This window comes from Platalea leucorodia (assembly GCF_965183815.1).
Source record: "Platalea leucorodia genome assembly, chromosome: 3".
NCBI classification, from domain to species: Eukaryota; Metazoa; Chordata; class Aves; order Pelecaniformes; family Threskiornithidae; genus Platalea; species Platalea leucorodia.
This window is the reverse complement of record NC_138825.1, coordinates 32,687,148-32,712,242: the sequence shown is the minus strand read 5'-3', so window position 1 is coordinate 32,712,242 and position 25,095 is coordinate 32,687,148. Positions and strand designations below refer to the sequence as shown.

Genomic DNA, 25,095 nt, shown 5'->3' with positions numbered 1-25,095 from the left:
GTCTAACTCTGAGTTTCCCTAGGGCATCTTGCTTGGCCTTTTCAGCTGCTGACCCAAAGGGCACTGATCTCTGAAAAACCTTGTGTTATAGCTGCCATAAATGTGCCCTGAGGCATCTCAAATGACACTAAACAACTTGGTTAAACAACTGAACCAAGCTCATGGAGACTGGGTCCTTTGCAGCTTTGCATGTAATAGAGTAGCTAGGATTTCTTCTGGAGTGTCACAGAGGTACAGAGGTTTTCTTTTAATGCAATCAAATACCTTTTTTTCAATTTGTCTTTTTATTAAGAGATATCTTTGAGTCTTTAATTCTGACTTTTCTGCCTTTCCTTTTCTGATAACTTGATTTGGATGTGAAGTCAGAATGAAGCTCCAAAGCATCCGAGCCTCTTTCTACCAGATGTTGTCTCTAAGCTTCAGGAATATTTCTGACTTCCACTAAAAAACCTGTAAAAAGTTGAAGCTACACTTGGTTTACTCTAATAGGATTATTATTTATGGTCAGGTTAGCAAAGGTCACACAGTATTCCCAAACACCATTTGAGGATAGCTGTCCTCCTGTGTGGGCAGAAGTCCTGCTTCAACAGATTGTTTTAAGAGGAGCTTCTGACGTTTAATTATCCTTCACTACTTGAGAGAAGAATAGCCTGGCAACAGCAACACCACAGCAAAAACGGAATTACTCCTGTATCTTCTTCCAGTAGTAGTTTTGTATTTACCAAAGTCGTATTGTCATTTCAGGAACCGTATCCTTCTTGCCAATTAATTAATAAGGGGCTCTACAGGTAGTGTATTACTATGCTTGACTTAAAGCCTGGGGAGCAAAAATCTTTAGGGTGGAATGTGGTGACAAGTCAGCAGGTCTGGATTTAGTTCATTTAAATCCTTTCGTACTGCTGACTATGCTGACTTAGTATCTTGGTTGCAGATCATAGTGAATAACTGATTCTTTTTGTACCTGTAAAGACAACTAACAACGTCTGTTTTAGGTAAGAATTTGTTTATATAACTAATCATCGGGTTTTGTCTACAATTTGTGTAGATACTAGAAGGGATAGGTTAGCATTCTGAATAGATGAATAATGTAATTCTACTTACTCTCCTTTTCTTTTTAATACTCAACGAGAGCAGTTTCTTTATTTTCCCAAAACTGATTCTGCACATAGAATTGGTGTCTTGCATCAACACTGTTCCGTATTATCCGTGAATGCATTTCATGATCAAGTTCCGTTTGGATTTTTTGTTTGTTTCTTAAAAGCCAAATGGGTTGATCTCCTTCATATGATGAATTCCAGGCTGCAGTGGACACACATGTTTATTCTACATACTTAGTGCTGACTTACAAATTCTTGGGGTCAGAAAAAGTTGAAGGATATAGATATCCTTTCAAAAGCAGAGTTTAGGAAGTTAACTGGTATGTTGCTTCCCAATTTCGCCACCTTTAGGTAATCAGGGATGTTAATGCTGTGGCACTCTCAGTATAACATCTTTCAGTACTACCAAATTTACAGTATGGTTAAAATAAGAACTTCATTTTGGGGGTATTTTTCTTTATCAGGAGAGGAAAAACTGTGTATAGGATAGGCCAGTGGAAAGCAACTGTAAGGATTTAAGAAATTTCTCAGTTACACCTATGTTGCTTGTAGTCAATCCTTACCATTTTGTTAGACTTGCTTATGCATTTTGATAGATAAGAAAAGAACAGTGTGTGTGTGTGTGTGTGAAAAGAAATGATAGATTTAAGTATTAATATTTCTATTTTTTTGTCTGTTGGGAGCATATTAACTTTTCCTTTGAAATCCTGTAAAGTAAAATATTTCAAAATTTAATGCTGTTTGCCCGAGGAGAAAAAAGGAAGAGAAAGTAATATTTTTGGATAACGAAAAGCAAAATATGTATAATACATCCTTTTCCTATTAAATTTATCTTTGATTCCATGGCTTTAACTTTATTGAAGTAATTTTAAATTCTTTAGTAGTATTTCATTGGAAATGTAATTCCACTGAAGTAATTATTGGTTAGTGTATCTACAGAAATGAGATAAATATGGTCTGAGTGTGAAGGTTTTGCTTGCATTGTCCTTAAACTGGAATGGTCATGGTCAATAGCACTGTGGAATGCCACACGGTTTGCCTTCTGTCAAGGGAATAAGGGCAAACAGTTGAAACATATGATGAACCACATACTCAAGTGCTGGAGATGTAAGGAAAAGAGTATTTGTTTCATTTAGGCAAGAAGGGGAGAGAATGCAGGGCTATATTGATTTTTTTGGTGGTTTTGCTGTCAAAATTAAAATGGTAACCATTGTCAAACTCTAAGCACAATACTTTTGCAAATACCTTTATTGGTTGAAAATTTTATGTTTTTACCCCAGCACAATTATATTTGAAGAGGGTAAGTCACAGGAAATAATATCCTGTAAGTATTAAATAAAGTAGTTGTTAAAAAGATTAATATTTCTACTAGGTCAGGACAAACTGGTAGCTGGTGATGCAAAATATTTAACACCTTATATTTTGTAAGCTCACTGCAGAGACTAGTGTTAATATTTATGTGAAGTAAAACCAGATTTGCTGTTGCAATGGCCATTGTGATTGTTTAAATACCTTTTATTTGAGTGTAAAGAAGCATTTTTTATTTATGTGTCATAGCCCTGCCAAGCAAACGGTTAACTGCAGTTCTAATTTCTCTGGTTTGTGGTATTTAACAAGAACAAAACTCAGATTTAAGATTGGTTCCTTTAATCTTAAGTCTGACTTGTAATGGTGTATTTTTGTTGAGAATATGTAACTTATGAAAATAGCTCATGCTCCTATTTGCAAATAGGGCAAACTCATTCCTTGGTACCTAAGCTCTCTAGAGTCAAAGTTGTTACTTTTTCTGGCCTAGCATGGTAAATTAAGCAAGGCGTAAGAGAAACTATATGGAAGGGGAGAGGATGAAGCAGAAAAGTTACAGAGGCCAGGGGTCACGTGGGTGAATCATGGAATGTCCTGAGTTGGAAGGGACCCACAAGGATCATCAAGTCCAACTCCTGTCCCTGCATAGGACAACCCACCATATGTCTGAGGGCGTTGTCCAAATGCTTCTTAAATACTGTCAGGCTTGGTGCTGTGACTACCTCCTGAGGGAGCCTGTTCCAGTGCTCCACCACCTTCTGGGTGAAGAACCTTTTCCTAATGTCCAGCCTAAACCTCCTCTGGCATATCTTCCTGCCGTTCCCTCAGGTTCTGTCATTGGTCGTCAGGGAGAAGAGATCAGTGTCTGAATATCTAATATGGTTCAAAAAAAGGTTCTTTTTTCTTTCCTTTTAGCAACTATTGGATGTCTTTGGATTCATGGCAGAAGTGAGACTTACTAGAATAAGATTTAACTGAGGGGATGCTTTTTTCCTCTTTGAATATGTGAAAAAATTGTTCCAAGGTCAGATCTTATCACCTTCAATAGTAAGACGCTGTATTTAACTGACGGACTAAAAACCACTGATGATAGAGAAGCACTGCTCTTTTCTAACTGTTTAGATTGAAGTGGAAACACCATTTTGTTCTGAACTTTTTTGTCTTTATTAATTGTCACCCAGCCTGTGTGAGGTTGATTGTAGCAGAATAAACTAAGGTTTACATTTGGTTAAAAAAACCTATGGTACTGCAGGAAGGAGAGTGTTAATGATTCATTAAATGTTATGTTTCTGGTTTAGTTAGAAAATAAGGACAACAGCATGATTTTTTAGGTTCCATGAGGTTGTAAAATGGTTTGAGTATGGTTTCAGCATTAGTGTTTTGTATGATTAACAGGCACTGAAATAATAGTTTTATTTATTTTGAAGCCTGGAGAACGTTTCAGCCACGTACTATATAGCCTTTTGGAAGATGACTGTACTATAGAGAGAAATAATCTTGTGATACACATTGGCTTTAATGCTGATATATTGGGTCTCAAAATTACTTTTACTGAAGGGACTTGGGAGTTTGGATTTGAGGCATGTTTACCCTGGGCAAGTAGAAGCAATTATAGCAGTTTTAAGTAATAGTAACAGAAAATCAAATATCACAATGTTAATTTTGATTCTGGATTCTGTCCCTTGTACTGAGTAGTTCTTTGATATCAGTAGGTCATGAAAACTTTTTAAACCAAAATATCTGCATAATTGTTCACTCACTGTGGATAAGGACTGATATGCCACCAATGCTCAGTGGAAGAAGAGGAATGACAGAAGGTAGTAAAGAAGAACTACCTAAGCATGTGAGAGAGGTAATAGATTGGTTTGGCCACCTGCAACTGTGATGTGCCTGACTTCAGTGTGGCCACACATCACACCTGAGTGGTCGAAGAGAGCACCATCCCCGGCTGTTGGCCCTGGTCCCACAGCAGGAACCACTGCACCAGGATATGGAGCTGACCTGAACCCCAAATTGTAAAAGTTTACCACCTAGCATGTTAAACTAATAATTCAAATTTTAATTTACTGTTGTACTTGAGCACTGCATATGGTGATGTTCTTGGAGCTGCTTCACTTCATGTTGCTGTAGAACTGAAAACACTGGGGAAAAAAAGAGTTTGGACCTGCTTGAACCTTCACATTGCACGTACTGTCACAGCTTTCCTGAGGTTCACCCGTTAATGTGGAGCTTGCAGAGGTGAATACAGTTTATTGCCAATTTTGCTACTCTAAGCAGAGTATTGCAGTCACCTTGTGATGTAAGGTTCTGTAACAGTTTTTCACTAATCAAACACGGAGGTGTGGTATAAAAATATGCAGTTATTTTGATCCTTCTTTTATCCTAAGCAGCCTTTTGTAGTATCTATGTAGTTGGAGTGCAGCTCTTGGTGGGCTGAGTTGTAGCTATGTGTACTCTGTTTCATCAACTCTGTTAAAGCAGGAATGCAGAGAATGAAAAGCATGGAACTAGGACCTGCATTTTGAAAAGTGTGTGTTAAATGAGTTACTTAACATCACATAAGAACATGGCAAAAACACAGATACAATTCTTTCCTTCAGAGTAGCATTGGGCTACCTAAGTCACAAGCCAAGCTTCTTCACTGTACTCTGTTCTGCATTATTCATAATACGCCTCTTTCTCTATGAAGCAATGGTCAGTCAAAGAATGTCTTAAGGTGCTATCTCCTTCAGCGTATGACCTCAAGAGCTGCCTGCTCTGTACATGGAAATTGGTGGGGTTGTTGTAAGAAGCCGTACATGACTTTTTAATTGTAGTAAATATGAAGAAAATGGTTGAGTTGTGGTGGCATAGGAACTATCCAGTCTAGTGAACATCAGCTTTTCTGAATTCTTCATTGCTGTATTACAGTTTAGGCAGACTAGTAATTATTTTCTCTTTCTTAATATAGGTGCATTTCCTGTTGCAATTTTATGCAGTTTCCTCTAGGATTGATGCCTGCTTTGTTCTTCTTTTAAATGAAATAAAAGATTGATTTTACGTTGACTATGTTGGATATTTTAGCTGGTGGACCTCTACTCTTTCCTACACCCCATACTTACATGCGCTCCTGACATTTGTGAAAGAAAGGTAGGAGTGCGGACAGGAGAAACCCGCACTTCGCTCTACTGAGTCACATGATCAGCGAGTTCATGATTTGGAGTGATACTGTAGAGCACACCTACCCTAGACGGGCTGTTGGCTTCTTGGTCATGAGCCCTCATCCTCTGCAAATTAATCTTTTACAGCACCCTTGCTTCCAGCTAGAGGCAAGATAAGTTTACAGAATATTAGAAATTAAAACTGTCATGTTGAATGTCTTGAGATGGCGAAATCGCTGAGCCAGCGATGTGGATTTGCAAGATTTGTTCAGCTAATGCTTTTCTCCAGTTCTACATCCATAATTTTTGAAAGGTGGTTTAACTTTCTCCAAACAGAATTGTTTCTAAGGCTTACCACACTGGTTTTACTTTGCTGTGTAGATTTTAAACAAGTGGTAACACATAGTAGGTACTGACTTCTTTCTTCTAATGCCTACTACCTCACAAATCTGCTTTATGCAAAAGCTCAGAGTTACTCTTTCATATCTTTGTAAAGAGGAAAGAGTGATTGGGAGGTAGAAAAGTAATGCTAGATACATATTTCCCCTCCGCCCCCTTGAATTGTGGGTGTTTTTTTACGAGCTCACATGCAGATAACTGCCTCTTGACCTATATGAAGTCTGAAGTATGTTTACTAGTGAAATAATACAACCCAAATTTCTTTGAACTATCACATCAGTAATTAATTGTATATCTTGTGACACTGGCAAGATGAGAACTCGGTGCCAAGCTGTGATGAAGTTATATATTTTCAGTTAATTTTAGTCTTTCCATTTAAATGCGTAATACTGCATTTCTCTTGGCCAGAATTTGGGTAGTTGGAATGGTTGCTATTGAACTGCGTATTCTTTCTTCTAAGAGTTGCAGGTGGTGAGGAGAAGAGGGAGTAAGTGATACTAAGTTTTAAAAGCTCGAGTATTCTGAAAATCCTGATCTTAGCAGTTTGCATTTGACTTTGACATAATATGCAAAATGCAGCAATCTAAATGTGGTACTTTTTAAAAATAAGATCACTTTTCTAACTTGGTGTTTTGAGGCAACCCTCAATAGTGTTTGAATTGCCATTTGAGATACGAAGCAATAATGTATTTCATGTTTCATTGCTTGCAGAGGAGGAAGAAGCTGTGCCTCAGGAATTTTACTTCATCCCCCAAAACATCTGATGCTTATCTTGCATGTGAATTTTTGTAAAAATTATATGGATAGATACATAAAATGTACTTAATGTAGCTATCAAATTTTATATTAAAAACATGTATCATAAGTACAATATCTTATTTATTTCATTATTTATAAGCACATACATTAAAGTGCAAACAATGTTTTCATTTATTACTTTTCAGGGGATATAATTTTCAATGCTCACTATCCTGACCTGCCACCAGATTTTATCTTTGGAGAGGATGCTGAATTTTTGCCAGATCCTTCTGCCTTGCATGTAAGTACTTCACTGTTTGAGAACCTTGTACCATGCAAAGAGACTTGGCTTTTTTAGAATAGCTTCAGCAATAGGAATTTGCTAACAATGCAGAATAAAGAAAAAAAAAAAAACCACTTTTATCTCACTGTTACGTGCATATAAACACTTTGTCCTCTAATGTGTTTTAAGTTTGAATCCATAAATGTAGGGTGCTTAAAAATATTTCAATCAAGACAAGATGACATTTACAATAACTATTCAGAGTGTCTTTAAAAATATGTCTTTTTAATATCTGACCATCTTAAAAGCTCTGTTTCAGCAAAAAGGATTGCTCAATTGTGTCTTTAAAAAGCATTTAGTTCCAGAAAAAGTAGCATAATGTTGTGTAGCGATGCCAATTTTTGTTTTCCTATGAGGAAGGATAAAACCAGGTTGTATGTTGTTGAAACCACTGTCTCAAAGAAAGGTATCTGGTCATATGTGGTAGCATTGCCATAAAAACAAAGAAATCCCCATTTAAAAGGTGGGAGGGTCAAAAATTAACCTAATGAGAAAACATTTTTTCACAGTCTTATTACTATGGAAGAAGAGACACCAGAACCTGAAAACAAGCGTTTTGTTCACTATTCAAAATTAGCCTCAAGTAGTAAAGCCTTATTTGAAGAAGCTAACAATGGTTATGCTTTTAAAATACTTCTCCTTCTCAGAAGTTACTAGTAGTTACTAAAGCCATATTAAGGCATTTTGAAACCCAGAGTGTTTTTCTCCTTTACTCTCCCCCTCCCTTTTGGTTCCATTCTGCTGCCTTTGCAGACCTGCAGCCTTGTTTCTGGGTCAACAGTATGATTTGTCAGTAGGGTTTCGGTATATTTTTTCCAATAAGTGTCCAGTGCCTGTGGTTATGGTGCAAAGTTTAGTGGCTGTGTCAGAAAAGTATGCTTTTGCCAGAGAGCTCTACTGTAATTCCTGCTCAGTCACCCACAGAGTAGGTCATAATCTCATTTCTTTTTTTCACAAAATTTCCAGCTTTTATTAGAAAGTTGACCCAAAAAGCAATCGACACTTTAAATATATTTTATTTTATAGGCTACCTGTAAGGGTACATGGGAGTCACTGGCCCAAAAAGGCACTTGGGAAATGTCTTTTAATTGAACTTCTCCTGGCATAGAGCCTTGCTAGGGTAGAGGCTCTTTACATGGTCCTCTCCTGCACCCTCTCTCATGCTTTATCAGCATGTCTGCAGTGCAGCTGGGCGATTTCATCAGGTATGGGAGCTCCCCAAAGCAAGTCAGAGGCTGTCGTGCTGTATAGTTTGGTTCTGGGGTACAGGTGCCATGGGGGAAGAACGTGAGTCAGTGGCCACAGAACTGAACATGTCCTTCACATGTGACGTGACAGATGTGTTGGTTTTTGTTTTTAGCTTTATTCACTTCATATTGTTATATTGAGAAACTACACAATCTTAAAATAATTGGTTTTCATAATTATTTTTAGCATACCTAACAGAATTTTTAAAAGGTGAATGTCTTATTTCTTTGCTTCCATGCTTCCCCCTTTCCTGTTAAGCTCACAGACTCCTTTGGGAAGGAGGCATGGTGCTGCTGAATAGCTCTTTTGTTAGGCTTGTTTATAGAAAAGGTTTTATTTTATATGACAATTCTAGAGTTGTTTTCACACTCTTTTATTTACCAGTTCTCCTATTTTCTCCTTTTTCTGTTTTGTTGTTTCACAATCTTAGAACCTCCTGAGAAATATTCACACTAGCAACCACTTTCTGCAGTTGATGTTAAAGGAAGAGGAGCACTCTTTAATGTGCTGGAAAGCTGAAATTAATAACAAATAGCAAATGAGATATTAAATACAGATAATTTGGAGCATCTTGCAGAAATGCTGTTCAGATGGAGTGTGATATGGTGCCGTATTTCACATGTGAAAAGAAATCACTAGCACTAGTGATCCACAGGGAAACCTGCAAGGATAAAAACATCCTTAGTTTTCTGTCTGTCTTTCTGTCTGTCTTTCTGTCTGTCTTTCTGTCTGTCTTTCTGTCTGTCTTTCTGTCTGTCTTTCTGTCTGTCTTTCTGTCTGTCTTTCTGTCTGTCTTTCTGTCTGTCTTTCTGTCTGTCTTTCTGTCTGTCTTTCTGTCTGTCTTTCTGTCTGTCTTTCTGTCTGTCTTTCTGTCTGTCTTTCTGTCTGTCTTCATTAATGATACTACTTTTGAGAGCATTGCTTTGCTTCTGCCTAAACAGAGAACAAACTTCCCATCCTTTTCATTGGAAAGCGGCTTGAAGAGCCATTTGCTCCTTGATGCATAATGAGAGATTAACCAGTCTATTTTAAAATTAATTAAAAACAAACCAAAAAAGAAATTTGCAAGCCAACAGCTTTCCTTTGGTCATTACGCCTTGCTATAGTATTCACTATGTAAATGTAACCTTTTTTGATAAGGTCCTTGGTTGTTCTCCTGCAGTCCATCCTGATGTTATCAGAGCATGTTATCTCCATCTATGGTCTATATGGTGTATTTTTGCTTTTGCATTTGCCTTTTACTGTTCAACATGGTTTGCAGAGTTTTTCTTCAGAATGTTACATTAACAAAAACTTGCTTATTATGCTAAGTATTTGAATAACTCCCTTTTCGCCACAGATCTCAGACCTGTTTAATGAAGATAATTTTAATTGAATTCTAAGATACTGGCAGAATTTTCTAATGTGTTAACATATCTTTCTACTGACTATAAGTAAAAATAGATTAGCATGTTGAGCGTACTTTAATGCTCTTAATCTTGAGCAATCTTCAGATGCGTTCTATGCAACACTTCCTGGCAATCAAAACAGAATCTACCATTCACAAAAGCATGTAGATGGTATTAAATGAGGAGTGCTGTCTCTAAGTAGTATGTGCCACCAGATCTGTGGGAATTCTGATGTTGAGCCTTCCTGCACTGCACTCTGCCAGAGTGTCTTGTTTTCCAAGCAGAAGTCATCACATGCTGTTACATGGCTTCAATCAAGCATTATGCTTAGCTTGAGATGAGAACCAGGTACTCTGGATTCCTCAAGCTTGTGTGGCTGTAATAGAGGCTGTCAGTAGACCTCCCTGAAGACATTTAGACGGCTGTGCTTTAGATCGCTTCAGTCACTCCTTCAGTTTCCATGGCCATGGGCAGACCTTCAAGTTAGGTTTTCATCTAAGCGTGGTAACAGGTGTTCAGTTAAGCAGCTGTTAGCCAGACAGCTAAAACAAGATTCCAGAAATACTGCACTTTAAAACATAAATGCTGTAGGTGAAGACTTCATACTATCTTTTTTCCCCAGAGAATCCTAAATGGTTGGGCCTGTATGTCAGCAGTGGGGTGATATGTTGAGCACTCCTGTTGTTATAAGCAGAGGTAATCAACTGCTTTGTTAGATTGGTATTGCAGTTGCAGAATCAAGTCGAAAATGCTCGTTGAAACTCAGCTTTGCTTTTATGTCTTGCACAAATATTAAAGTCACTTTGGTTTGAAACTCAGGCTGAGTTTCAAGTTCAGCACTGCGAAATATAGGCTTCGTTACATGCCTTACCAGAAGTAGTTACTCTGCTGGTTGCAGGGTCTGATTGTGTGTATTCTGATCTTCTAGAATGATGTAGAGATTGAGGAGCAACTCGACAGAGGGGCAACTGTTCCTTTTATTTTGGTTTGTCACAGTTTTAATTACAGTCAGATGGCTAAATTCTTTAGGTTGGTGATGCTACTCATGCTCAAAGCGTTATTAGAAATAAACATATTTATTTTTTATTTTCATTAAAAATGTCCTCACCTATCGTATGCATTTGATACTTGTGTGTATAGTATGCATAAATAAAATCAGCTTCTCAGAATGTAAATAGAAAAGTTCTTCCCTGCTCTAGTGTTTATTCATTTTGGATGACAAGTATTAGAAATGTATTTTAAAAACAACCTATGATTCACTCCGTTCTGATTAAAAATTCAGTTGGCACAAGACAAGATTAGCGATTGTGTACGGATGAGATTAATTTGGAGCTCATTACAATGACGCCAGTTTGAGTAACAAGAATTGTTTGTTATGTTAGCCTAGCTGATTATTAATGTGAGCCAGGTAATAACTGAAGTGCTTATGCAAAATGTTAACCCCATTTTTCCCATGATTTTGAAGTATATTCTGTTTGGCAAAGAGGAGACAATAGCAGTATATGCAAGCCAGCTGTCAGTTTAAGGATTTGGGTTTTTTAGCGTCCTACTCCAGGTCTCCAGTGAGTCTCCCCAGAATTATTCTGCCCACCCATTGCTATGGAAAAGGCTCCATTAGCCTTAGTAGGGATGGAGGCAAGATGACATTAGCATTTCCTGAAACCCAGTGAGTGTTGAATGTGTCCTTGTGGGCTAGTACGTGTGGGAATACTTAGAGCTGCATTTGCGTGGGAGGAGGGCTTTGCCATCGCAGAACTTCGGAGCATGGGCCACTGTGGTTCTCATGCCAGTACGTAGCGTTGGGAAGATTGTTTCCCCTTGTCTAATTGTTAATACTGAGTACGGACTTCAGTCATTGTGGAGTTGATTCAACTAATTGTGCCACTCAAGTGCATTGGCTGTCATGCTCTGTATCTTGTGTAGAGCAATGTTTATTTTAAGTTCTTGTAATTGTAGTTATTAGACTCCATATTTATCATTTGGCTATATGATGACTGTCATGAAGTCTGTATTGTTTTCCATGGCTGTGTTCAAAATCTTAATCATTATAACTGTTGACTTGCTGAGTTAGCTTTTAACGGGTAGTGAAGAGATCCTTTAAATATCTCCCTCTTCTGTAATTCTTCTTCATTTACTATCAGGTGCGTGAGACAGATGTTTAACAGCATCAATTGTTCCTATGCTCACAGTAGCTACAAAAAAAGCCCAAACACCCCTTGTATTAGCTAATGCCATTTGATCTATTTTGTTCTAAAAAGTCTGGCTGTTGTATTGTTGGCAAAGATGCAGGTGTTATGTGTTCTAGTATGAAAGCCCCTACATAAGGGCAATGAGCACGATGGCTTTCAGAATATGACTTTAAACTTTAAAGTTGCGGCAGTAGGTTCTCTGGGAAATGTGTGGGTAAGTTGGAACTATTTTATCACGACTATCTCTTCTGCTTGCTCTATTTGGGATGGCAGCAGCAGATTTCATTCATGGACCCCTAACCTACCACTCTTGTACTGAAAGCCTTAAATTACTTTGGTTTCAGTTGAACTTGGGGAATTTAAATGAAACAGAATGCAGGATTGGATCCTGCATTTTATTAAAAGGTTTTTTCTTATTTTGAACTTCTTTATAGTCACATTTTTTGTGTTAACTTTTCAGTCATGTCTTGACTTTTTATGTCAAAATGTATTTTGATTATTTATAATCCAGTGCTATTTACTGTTTAATTTTCTAAAACAAATGTGAATTCTGAAAACTTTATTCCTGTCCTCCTGTATTGATCCTACCCTTTTCTATATATGGGGATGTATGTATGTGCATATATATACAGGTATGCGATAACCTCTATATAAGGTTAGGTTCTTTATATGCGTATGGTCACTGAGGCCTTGCTGAGGTTTGTCTGGTATGGATAGGCAATGGTGACAAAGTCACATTTTATACCATCAGAAGAGTAATTTAATTCAGGAACTTTCCCAGCAGAAGGACCTTTTGGCTGGTATTGTTGGCATTTATAGTATACGTTCTTGTCCATGTTTTCAAACAATAGAGCTATGCCAGTACAACATTCCTCTTTAGGCCAGACCTGAAAGAATCTAATTTTGAATGTATTTTGATCTGGTTTTGGCGTTTGAGCTCCACACAGTTCCGCCAGGGAATATTCATTTGTTTCCTTGACCCAGCTAGCAAGGGGTGTCATAAACCAGGCACATGTTTTCTGCCTTTTATTTTTGCTGTGCTTGTACTGAGTTTAAAATGAGAAATCCCCACAAGAGGATTCTGTCTGGGAATCCTCTCAAAGGATGGCCAGCTTGACTACAGCCTGTGTGAGGCCAGCATTCAGGAGGTCCTTCTGAGAAGTCATATGGTGCTGAGAGCGAGTGTTAGGGTTGTCTGTGTAGCCATGTGGTAGAGATGGAGGCTATACAGTCAGCAGAAAAAAGTCAAGAGGAGATGACAGAAAACAAGGTTTTCCTATCATCTTTCCATCTCTTCTTCCTTCAAGGCCTTTCTACATTGGGAAATTATTCCTTTTTATCCTTGTTTTAGTCTTCTGAATTTCTCTTCTAGCCTTTCCCTTTTATTTTTCCTATTTGTCCAGAATTGTTAATATTTATAGGGCTGAGAGAGTTAGCCACCTTGTATCACTTTGTCATTTTCTATTCATGTAAAATCATTGTATATATTTACCTCACTTTCTTTTTCCAAAATTTCAGCATTTCCTAGCAGAGTTTACAAAACTTGACTTTCTATCTCAAAGTGTAAGCAGAAGAGAATATGCTGAGGTCAGAAATTCTGCTTTAGTTAATCACAACATTTTGGCTGGACTTTTCACTAGCGAATCCAGAAATTGAAAAAATTTCTACAGTTTGATACTATTTATTTAATTTTGAGGGAAGAAAATATCTGATAAGCCAGGTAGTTTTGCCTTTCTTGCTTAAATCTTGCTAATATGGAATGCAAAATTAATTCCATTAGTTGTCTGAAGGGCTCGGTAGGGAAACATTTCCTTTCATTTTTTGGCACAGGCTTCTCTGATAATGCAATTTCTCCCTAGAATATGGAAAATCTAGAATATTAGCTCTTAAAATACAGTATTTCAGTCCAGGAAGTACTGGTTTTAGGAGAACATTAGGAACGTGCATGGATCATTTGACTGAGGAATGGCAAAGTGGGAGAAAATGTTTTTCTGCCGTATTAATGTGCATGTGATGAGAAACTTAATCATTGGCAATAGCAACAGAGGGGAAAAAACATTTAATGGCTTTCCATTCATAGTGTTATATTAGGGGGAAAAAAAAAGATAATTTTCATTTGTCACGTGAGTTTGACCATCTTTTTCACGGTTACACAGTTACATGGGCCAGAAGGTTGGACCAGAATAACAGGATGCTTAAATCTTAATGTAAAGGCTGAAAAAGACATTTAGGTTTATGTTTCTTTCAAGCTATGTCTGTTTAGCTTATACCTGAGGCCAGAGCACTGGCCTCCTGAATTTCTGGATCTTGTCTTGAATTCATGTTGAATTAATCTTGATTTCTCAATGAATTCACTCATTTCTTAGGTGGGCAACAGTTGCTAGCAGAAAGACTGCTGTCTCTCTGCTAGAACCAAACTGCACGTCTGAATGAGTATCTTTCTTTTGCTCCTCTAGTGTAAAATTGAGTAGCATATCCTGAAGTTCTGGTAAGTGGAGAAGGAGCACTTATATAGCTAGGTATTAGTCTTAGCTGAGAGCTGCAGTATGAGCACTAGCAAAATCACCACTCATCTCTTAATTCTTGCATGGCAGGAGGGATCGCAGGCTTACCTTTGCAGCCTCACTCTTCTCTGACCTTGCGGTCCCTGGAGACTGGAAAGGCTAGAGGTGGGACAAGCTTGAATCCAATCTTGGGTATGAGAAATAACTGAGCAGGCTGTCAGTGAGCTGGTACACAAATTAAAGCTTAGGCTGTGCCTAAACATATACTCTGTATATAGTCAAAGCTCTGTTAGGTAGCTTTGCCAATATACTTTTTTTTTTTAATGCTGTTCAGCAAGGGACCCTTGCATGACTGAAATCTGAATTAATTTCAGACTTAGTTATTCTGTTTCTTAACCCCTTTTATTTAATTCACTGGTCCTGCTTTATTTAATTTACTGGTCCTGTTAGATACTCTCTATTTCCATCTTCCTGGTGTTCCTTCCAATTCTCCAGGATGTTTGCCTGAGTTTATGTGCAAACTTTTTAACTTTAATAGTGCCAGGCAATTGATCTCATTATGGCACTTACCCCAAATGTCTCAAGATTTCCTCTGGAAGCCCATTTCAACATCTGATGGTCCTCCAGTCCACTTATTCTGTAGGCCGTGAGAACATCCCATCAGAGATAGTGTCATTCTGTATTAGTATCCTGTACTAATATATCTTGCCTCAAGGGTAAGTGAAGTCTACTAATGTGAACAAGAGAAAAATCTAAGTTGTGAACTCTGTGTGGTTATGTTAGATAAACTGGGGGGGGGGGGGGGGAGCAGGCCTTCGAATATTCTTTAAGGAATAGTTGGAGTCACTGAATCTGCAGTTGTTCTTGTAGGCAATGACTCTGTTCACAAGGGCACCTCACAGTCCATGAAGACAAAGCAAAGGCTGCTCCTTTGCCTTGTCTTTTCTATCAGTTTACAGAGACTTTGACCACTTTCAGAGACTTTTCACCACTTCTCATTTAAGGAGCTGTGCCTGGCAACTCTTTCACTACCTGTTTCAAAGACATCTGCATCTAGTGCTATCCCCTCTATGTTCAGGGTGTATTACTGTTACTCCTTTTCTGTAGGAACTCTTAAAGGGATTTCTAGACTGTGAGAAGGATAGTTTTAGAAAGCGCTTGGAGGAAACTGTGGAACTTCCTCAGATTTTCTCAGTATATTACATGCTATTAATGCACTGTGAACGCCTCTCTCTGTCAGCAATGCTTTTTTGCAGCCAGTCAGGTTGGTCTAGCAATGCCCTAGTCTCCTTCACTGTCTCTTCCCAGTGTATTCGATAGGCATCATTTTTTCCTCCACGAAGCACGGTCTTCTCTGTTATCACTAAGGGTTGCCTGAGGAAGCAACAGGATTGAGCAAACGAAAGACTCTTCAGGTGAATGGTGTCATGTTGGAGGGAAGATACGTTCTGTGACATAACTTCAGATTGCCAGTTACCAGACACTGATGCCTAAATGTGTTTATGTATTTATATGTATGTAAATACACCTGCTTTGCAGGAAATAAAGGCCTTGCTAGTGGTAAGGTTGGTATAATGAATTCCAGCATCTCATTGACTTTCAAGTCATCATTAGTTTAAACCAAAAATATAAAGTTTGATATCCCAAGCTGGACATATGAAAGCAGAATGTCTTTTATTTGGAAGTCTGGGAGTGCAATAATAATGTTGGCATTGATAATTCTTTAATATGAACCAGCAAACTGATAACGTAGTTATGACTAATTTTTGCTTCAGTTAATTAAAATATAATCATACTTTACTTGACCAATGTTTTATTAAAATTTGCAAGAAAATTATTATTAGAGAAACTGGCAGAAAATTAAAGAATTCGGGCCCTGATGTGCAGTGGTGCTGGCACAATACACTCTGCTTCCTTGCAGGAACTCTACAACAGTAAGAAATGGCTTGGCCTGAAGGCAACAGTTTGTTAGCTTTCTAGAAACACATTTACAAGGTTTTCTTTTTTTAAAAAACCAACCAACCAAACAAACAAACAAAAAAACCCCAAAAAAACAGAGAAAAGATCAGATGTAGCACTATTCCTGAATTGAGATTACATTTAAATTCAATGTGGTATGCCCATTGATTCAAGTTGTTGAGCCATGATAATTCATTTTTCTGTAGAGAAAGTTGGTCATTGCTTATGAATACGCAAGCAGAAAAGACTTTTAAATAAATTGATTACAGAAGGTCAGTTAGAAATAATCATTCTGTCTGACAATGCAGTTTTATATTTGATTAAATTCTAGACTGTGAATTCTGTTATAATCTATAATTGTACTTTCCTCCAATGGGATTAGTTTAAGTTTGGGATCCTGCAGGTTCTTTACTTCAGAAGGTATTGTTGGGGCAAAGAAATGTCTTTGCACTCACGGTAATTTTCAAAGGATCTATTAATTTCCCCAAATGGACAAGGGCACAAGCTATATTTTCTTTTCTTTTTACTGATCTAAGTTTCCACCTGTATTTGTTTCAAAGTCTCTCTTTGTTTTACTCATTCTTTACATGCTTTTATGTATGCGTTTCCTTGCTATCTTCCATCTCAGATCCTCAGGCATATCTGCTAATTTTTTAAAGATAACTACAGAAATATAGTTCAAATTTAGTCAACGTCTTGTGTCTTTTCTTTGCAGTATTAGAGTTCATGCAGTTTTACGTGAATTTTGCCTCATCCCAGCGATGCAGCTTTTACTGGCATAAAGGAACTAAATAAGTGTTCTTTTCTTATACTGCTTTTTTGAGAAAAGCAATTTGCATTAATTTGTCCAGTATAGTACAGAAATAATTTTGATTTCCAGTGTCTTATGATTTACACAATGGCATTTTGTAAATGTTTTCTTTAGAGACTGTATTTTGAAGGCCCTATAAACCTTCTTGTAGCACAAATGTGAAAATAAAGATGGAAATACTGCTTGGCCAGTGAGATCCACCATGTGATATATTGATTTTAATTTATGGGATTTGAGGAGAGGAAAAAATGGTTAGAAGGAAACAGTTCTGCATGTGCCACCCAACAATAAATGCTCAAGGGATGTTAGTGAACACTGTCCAAAACATTAGCTGTGAAGGTTCTGCCTCTTTGCTGTAGCTAAAATTACTTGTTTTGACAGGAAAGGAAAAACCCCAAGAACTGCTAAGTGTGAAAGACTTGCTATTTACAAAGGGACTCTTGAGGTAAAGCATTGAGACGGTGATCTGTTCTCTGGTCCACTGAGGGTCTGAGGAGTTGGGGCCTGTTCACGCTACCATCAGTGCATGATGAATAAGTCTTTAGGTAAAAGATGCATGTGCATATGTCTTGTGTTGAAATTAATCTTGTCTTCATGCTTTGTTCTTTTGACTTGCCATGTCTAGTTAAATATGTGTGCCTCTGGTAACAGACTCCCAAGGGGAAAAGAGATGTGTACTCATGTGGATTAACTAATGATTAGTGCACTGGATTCCTTATGCTGGGATTTATACGTGCTGAGGGAATTACGAAATTCCTTCTCAGAACAGGTAAAGGTACCATCTGCTTTCTGGGAGAGATATGCTGGGAGGTCTGGAAAGGAACAAAACTTGCTCTAATCCCTTAGCAAAGTAGGACAAGAAATACTTACGCATGCCAAGTCTTTAAGAGATTAATTAGAGAGTATTGTACTCTCTCTCTTTTGATAGTAGGCAGTTGTACCTTTTAAGGGTCTGATTATCTTGTAAGAGAGCTCTGTGGGAGAAACTTGCAGACTTTTTCAGGAAGAATGCACAACTTAAAAATGCTCTTCTGGGCTCGGCTTCACGGTTTCTGCATCTCCAGAGCACCCTTAACGTACAAAGATCAGCTATCTTAACCGCTCCTACAGCAGGGCATAGAAGTAATTTGTAGTAACCTTTGGAAGCTGAGTTAGCTCCTTTTTTAGGTGAATGGTACTTGAGAGACAGTGGTGCATTTATTCTAGGTGAATGCAGAAGAGTGTTCTCCACGTGTCAGATTGGCTGGGGTTTATTTTAGAATCGCCTTGGGTATGGGATCGTTAATCAAGAATCACACTGTGTGGCCAGTGGAAGAAAAGAGGGAAAATAATTTTTTACAAAATGTAAGGTGCTTTTCTGAAAGCAGAATTCCTTTCTTAGTATGTTGTTTTCCTGCTCTGTATTCTCATGCTAATTCAAGGCCTTCAGGTATTTGAGATTTCAGCTAAGCGTTTATAAGCTATTGTAATTTCTGCATTGAGTTTTCACAGCCTCTCACTAAAAATAAAAAGTAAAATAAATACTGACTATCCCAAGCTTTGCTTTATGCAAACTTTTTATCTGTTATACACAATAGCTAGTAAAACGCACCAGGTCTGTAAGTTCTTTGGTTGTATTTGCCGTGACAAAAGTGCTCCTGAGTTGAACTGTTTTTATGAAATGCTAAGTTTTGATGTTTGCTTGTGCCCAAAAATGATCATTTCAAGCAGATCACTCCAGAAAGTTGTTCCAGTGGTGCTTTGGGGGAGGGGGATATGAAGAACCTGTGAAAATAAGATGACAAGTAGATGGCATGTAGGTTTACAGTGATTGACTTGAAACTGCAGCCTGTAGGATGTTTAAGTGCTGGCTGCTAAGAAACTGAAGCCTTTGAAGTTGTTACAACACTCCAGCCCTGCAAATACTGTGAAAAATATCTGTTGATAGAAAGATGTGAGCATATGGCAGATAATTATCCTGTGCCTTTTTCTGTGAGCAATTTCCTCGTGGTGAACCATGAAGACTATAGCAAAGCAGGGGCTGAAACCAGATATCCCAGTTTCTAGACAAATGCTGTAACCACTGGATCCATATCTCCTCTGTATTTATATGGAGCATAAGTGCTGATATTACAGTGTGATCTTTCTCATTTCAGGTAAAAACTTACATTGGTACTGATTTTAAGCCACTGTAGGATGCAAGTTTTGTGCATGTGGTGCGCAGAGACACAAACAAAATGCAAATCTGTACTTATATTATTCTTTATGATAATTCTGGATGAAAGATGCAATAGAAATGCATTACCACTGTTATGGGCTTGGGAGGTTTTGTTTACTGACATTTTCTTGTGAAAGTTAATTTCTTGCTTAGAAATATAAAAGTACACTAACTTAAAATAAGATCTTGCTGTTGTTTCCTGTAGTATAGCCAGGAAAAACAGTTACAATCTGTCTTCTTTAAAATCACATTCCTGGAAGATATTCTGGCAACCTGGATATTTAAACACATTTCAAAGAAAAACAACTTCAGATCAATTAGAAATTGTTATCATATTTTCTTTCTGATAGCGTAGAATTATAGTTTGCTGCAGACATTGCCTGGAGTTACGAAATAAGCAATAACCTGTGAAGGAGGCTATGAATTAGCTGCTTATGGAACACGAGGTGCATTATGTTCTGAAAAAAGTGGGAATAGATAATCACGGACACTGTGTAGTTTGCATAGGTTCTTGATTAGGTTTTTGGAAGGATAAAAGAAAGACTGCAAGGCACAAAATGTTCCAGAACAAAACTTAGATGTGGTTTCTTTGCCAAAAGTTGAATAGTATGGCTACTTTGGAAAGCTAAAATCTTCATGTCTTTGCTAGTAGGGCTGAGAAACTACTTTGTAGGGATTTTTCACTTGCCTCACCTCTAAGAAGATCTCATTAAAACTGATACTGTCTGGCTGCAAATTTTTTGTCTCTTTTGGAAATCCAGTTGGTGTCATTGCTATTCATTTAAATGAGTTACTGTTGAAATGGCTTAAATTGCACTCTCTGTGGGTGGCCTTATAATGTCTTTACTCTGCCTCTTTATACACATTTGAAGTGAATTCATTTTCTCAACGCTTTGGTCGTGTCTGATGGTCCAAAAACCTTTCCCGATCAAACTGCTCTCTCACTATGCAGCCAACTCCTGTCAGGAGACAGGATCAAGAGCCAGGGAATTCGAAGACTGACTTTTCACCCCAACAAAATCTGTGGGATTATACTTCTTAGTGAAAATTATGCTCTTGTTTAAATTAATATCTGGCAGATCTTCAGAACAGATCTCCTGAATCACTTTGGATTTCTCCATTGTAGACACAGTTTAATGGATGCCTATGGTCTACTAGTCTCTGTGTAATAACTGAATATTATTTTTCTATTTATATTGCCACACAGTGTGAGGCAGAGGGCAAATTAGTGGATGTACATGCTATTGCTTAATTACTCTAAGGTCTAGATAACTATTTTCTCAAAGACCTTTTCCTGAAACTTAGTCCAATAATGAAAAAAAATAGCAATTGACAGGGAAGCTTCTGCCACAAAGGAATATTCAGCTTCCTTATGTTGAATTGCTTACTCACAGATAGGTAAATAGTTATTGGCCATCTTCTGTATCACCGTTGCTACAACTGTGTGGGCAACGATGCTGCTGGAGTCTGCTCTTTATCATATGGAAGTTCTCGTTCCATTATTTTTCCTGTAGACCATTTTGAATTCATTCCTGTAGACCATTTTGAATTCATTCCCTAATTGGAAAAATGGGGATTAGCCGGTCATCACAGATGACATTACCAGGCTTTTGTGTCCACAAGAAAATACATAGTTATCTTCTGATGCTACTAAACCTGCTACTAAAATAATCTGCTTAAGATGAGGTAACAATTTACCTTTTTAGAAAATGAAAGTTATGCAAGTTGTGGTATGGCCAAGCCAAAAGCCAATTAAAAGGTTGAAATTAAGGCCTGAAGTGTGGAGTTGCTCCTAGTTTTAGTGGACATTATGGAGAGACATGCGAGCAGTGTCTAGACAGAAGAGAATTGTTTAATTGAGCCTCCATCTGTGTGCTCAGAAATGACAGGTAAGTTCTTTCGTGATATGCTGAAAAAATAACATTAAAAATGGTCGTAACCAGCCCGAGATTTGCATGTAAGCCTTCATACGAGATGAATATGAATGTAGAACTAGTTGCAGATGCACAGTTTGAGTTGATTCATACTTGTATGTTGTTGTACAGTGGGCCACTTTCAGTCTAGCTGGCTAACTTTTGAGTAACTTAGAGGGTTTGCACTGCAGAGTTCACTTAAAGATATCTGTTGGCAAACAAGACAAGGAATTGGATCCAAGTCTGGATTTCTTTATTTTAAATGCATTAGTGATTGTTCTGTGAAATTTGATTAACTCTCTGGAAAGTCTGCAGAAATCTCATTTCAAATTAGAAAAGATTTATTGAGTGAAATATGTAACTTAGTCTGTCAGTACCCCAGTCAGTGTGCTCATTTTTTTAATATAAAATTCATTTTAATTGCAATTTTATAGCAATTTCAGATAAAAAAACCTCTCTTTTTAGGATGCCTGTGATTTTGCTAAAATAATGTGAATGTATACATTTTGTCAGGGACAGAACTGAAGGTCCTGGAGAGCAGAGCAGAAGGAGATTTTGATAGAAGCCACAGAAAGCAACAACAATATTTATACGTATTTACTGGTTATTTCTTTAATTGGGTTTTTCATACCTGCCAGGCTTCAACAGTCTGGCTGTAGAAAATGAGGTTATGTGTGTTTTCATATTTTCAGGGTTTTTCTGAAGCCGTAACAACTAAAACTCATAATTTTGAAATTGCATTCAGAGCATAATTCTTACGCAAGATCTGGGTTTTGTGGCAAAACTTGGAGCCATGGAACACAGAAACTCTGGAAGCTCGCTCTGTTCTTCTAATCTTTTAAATATTTTAAAATACTGTTTCTTAAAAAGCTGTATTGGCTAGGGTTAGAATACAGCCTTCAGGCAAACAATCAGAAAATGAAGCGCACAGGCTGCTACTCTTTCTTTTTACTCCAAAGCCTTTAGTTTAAGATTTTGCTTATTAAAACAACTTCCGAAGTCTAATAGTTTATACAATACTTAATGGCTAAATAAAATTTTATTTAGAAGATCCTTTATCCTTAAAGGAGGAGGCCAATTTACTGTTGCAGGGACACTACTCTCATTGGCTAAAGTGACAAATCCTTGCATGTTCTCAGAAGAATCATTATAATGCTGAAATTGTAGCAATTAAGACATTCTAAAAGGGATCAATTTGATAAACATAAAATTCTGCTTTGGTTAGGTTTCAACCATGTATGTTACAGGTACCTGCTTACTTTGTCTTCGATTTCAAAAATAGAAGGAAGATTAAAGACGGTACCATTTGAAACTGAGAGAACAACGTAGCCTGTATTTTGACATACTGTTGAAATTGGATCACAAGAAAATGGTTTAAAAGTATTTTCAGCTGAATGAACCTAGTGCTTAGGGCAAATAAGCAACACTTAAAGATATGTAAAAAGAGATTTCATACATAAATTTGTCATTGTATTCAGAAGTGTGTGTTAAAATTTATAAATTTAGATCTTCTGAAAAGAACAGCACTTCTGCAAAGTTAACAAAATGGCTAGAAATGTAACGGCCAATTGCCAAATAACAAGCACTACAATAATATAATTCTGAAGTTAAAGATTAATGTTTATTTAAATCAGAACTTGTGTTACAGAAAATTTTTGTAACCATTGGATATTTACCCTTTCATCAGTGAGAATCCGTTGTAATTGATGTATGTACTGGGTGGGTAGCTGAATTTTTCTCCAGGTGATTTATTTTTATAACCAGTTCATACTTTGTTTCAATCTTTAGTTACTGAATGAAAGGTATTGAGTAAGGATCCTACAGTCAAATGATTCATTTTAATTCCTGTAGCTTAAAGGCAATACAGCATAAACACTGTTTTGATGCAGTGTTCTTGAATTCTTTGAAGAGAGCAATACTCTAGCTCCGTGCTGGACAAATGACAATGGATTTCCTCTTGCTCTTTTTTTGTTTCTGTAGTGTAACGTTATTTAAAAAACAAAAGGTTCGGTTGCATTTAGGTCAGTTATTAAAATATTGTTGGTCATTTCCTTTGACAGAACGTTGCTATTGTGTTATACCAATGTCATTAGGAGGAAAGGTTATTCCCACTTGTCTGGCTGATATCAGTACGTACTGGCATATTACATCCTCTGGCCTTCTGGAAATGCTTTATTTGAGCAGCAGCTTGGGAACAGGAAATTTAAGGTTATACACAGTCTGGTTTCAGACTGCATGATACAAAATGTGTTTCCTAGAAGACGCTGTCTACCTGATAAATTTTCTCTAGTATTTTGTAGAATTGGATAAGCTTAAATGGGTTCAAGTTGGGAATAAAATTTTACCAGCTGTAGATAGCAGACAAAGTAGAACAAGGCTTTCAATCACTCTGTAGTATGTATTTGAGGAACTTACATGAACCACATTAGTATCTCACCCATTCACCAATTATTCTGGAATATAGTTTACCTTTTAAGATATGGCAGTGATAATATTCCCGTTTTATAGGTGTTCTTACTGTCTAGGAGGAAAAAAAACAGAGTACTTCAAGCCATGGTCAAATGTGAAGTCTGTGACACAGTGGTAGCTTCTAAAGGCAGAGGTTCAAGGATAGCATTTTAGCCATGCTGAGCAGCCCTTTCTACCAGAGTCATAGTGAGCAGCAAGAGTACAGTTTAATCCTGTAACTATTCATTGAACTCTTCATTCATCCATGTAAAACAAAGCAAATTGTGATCAGCAGTTATGTTATGTTTCTATAGCTGAGCCTGGCAGTGTTAGGTGAATCTGTAAATTATGTAAACATCAGGTCTTTTTCAAATCTGTACTCTCTAGAGGTAAGTGTTCCCCTAAGTGCTCCATCCACACTCTAAGATTTTAAGTTTTTCTATTTTTATCAAAGCAAGAACAATGTTTCTGAAGAATGAGAGCACCACCTTCCAAAACTCTGTTTCCCCTAACTGTTTTTGTGTGACAGGAATGTATGTTTTTCATCCTAATCACAGGAATGAGTGATGCGTAGACAGTTAATGCAGCACTGCCAGCCATAGTCATTCAAAAATCATGAATCATGTTGCTGAAAGTCATGACAGTGGTCTGAAAACCGTGTTTATGAGATAGAAAAAGGATTGTATTTCTAAATTGTATTTCTTTTATTTTTGTCTCTTTTTTTCTGTATGTGGGTAGTGGATACACAGATTTCTCTCCCTCTCTGGTAGCTATTAACTTAAATGAGAAGGGGTGGAGAGGATGGGTGGAATGTAGCTGAGATTCTCTTAAAATTGATCCCCTCCAGGACTGGGGACTTCAGGAAAAACAACATGTGGTAAGATTTGAGATAAAATTGCCTTAGTAAACATTATAGATTTTTTTTTTTCTCCAAAAAAAGCAAGATTTCCAAGGAAGCAACACATATTTCATGTCACTTTCACTGACAAATTAGACTTGCATGTTTTAAGTGATGATGCTGAAAGTGAGAAATTCATTTTGATAACATCTTAATATATGTGACTTCAGAGGGAAACAAATATAAAGTTGTAGAAAGATAAATGCTTGAAGTATTAAGCCATCATATATATATATATATATATACTGAAGTCTGTATAAAACCATTCCAAAGGGATATATCATGAACTACAGTCATCAGAGATAATAAAAATTACAACCCTTTTTAACAGAAATAGCCACATAGTTAGAGATTAGGCTGCAAGTAGATTTCTTTGTAAAGCTGAAGGTGTGGTGCCTGGTGAATAGCTGATTAGGCTTTCTGTCTGCCTTTCCAGAGTATCAGAAGATAAAATTGGTACACAACTCATTAATTTATTTTCAGGTCAGAACTATGGAGTCTCACCTTGAAAAGATCCT

At 37.3% G+C, this 25,095-nt stretch overlaps 1 protein-coding gene across 2 annotated transcripts in view; it reads left to right on the top strand.

The window, feature by feature from the left end:
* The window catches only part of BABAM2 (BRISC and BRCA1 A complex member 2), a 173,908-nt gene that overhangs the window by 27,205 nt on the left and 121,608 nt on the right, over window positions 1–25,095 (top strand). For both annotated transcript variants that reach the window (XR_014227553.1, XM_082305426.1), the window contains exon 4: window positions 6,886–6,980. Coding sequence is in view for 1 of the 2 variants with exons in the window: in XM_082305426.1 (XP_082161552.1) it covers window positions 6,886–6,980 (95 nt within the window). In the remaining variant the exon portion in view is untranslated. The remainder of the gene's footprint in view (window positions 1–6,885; window positions 6,981–25,095) is intronic.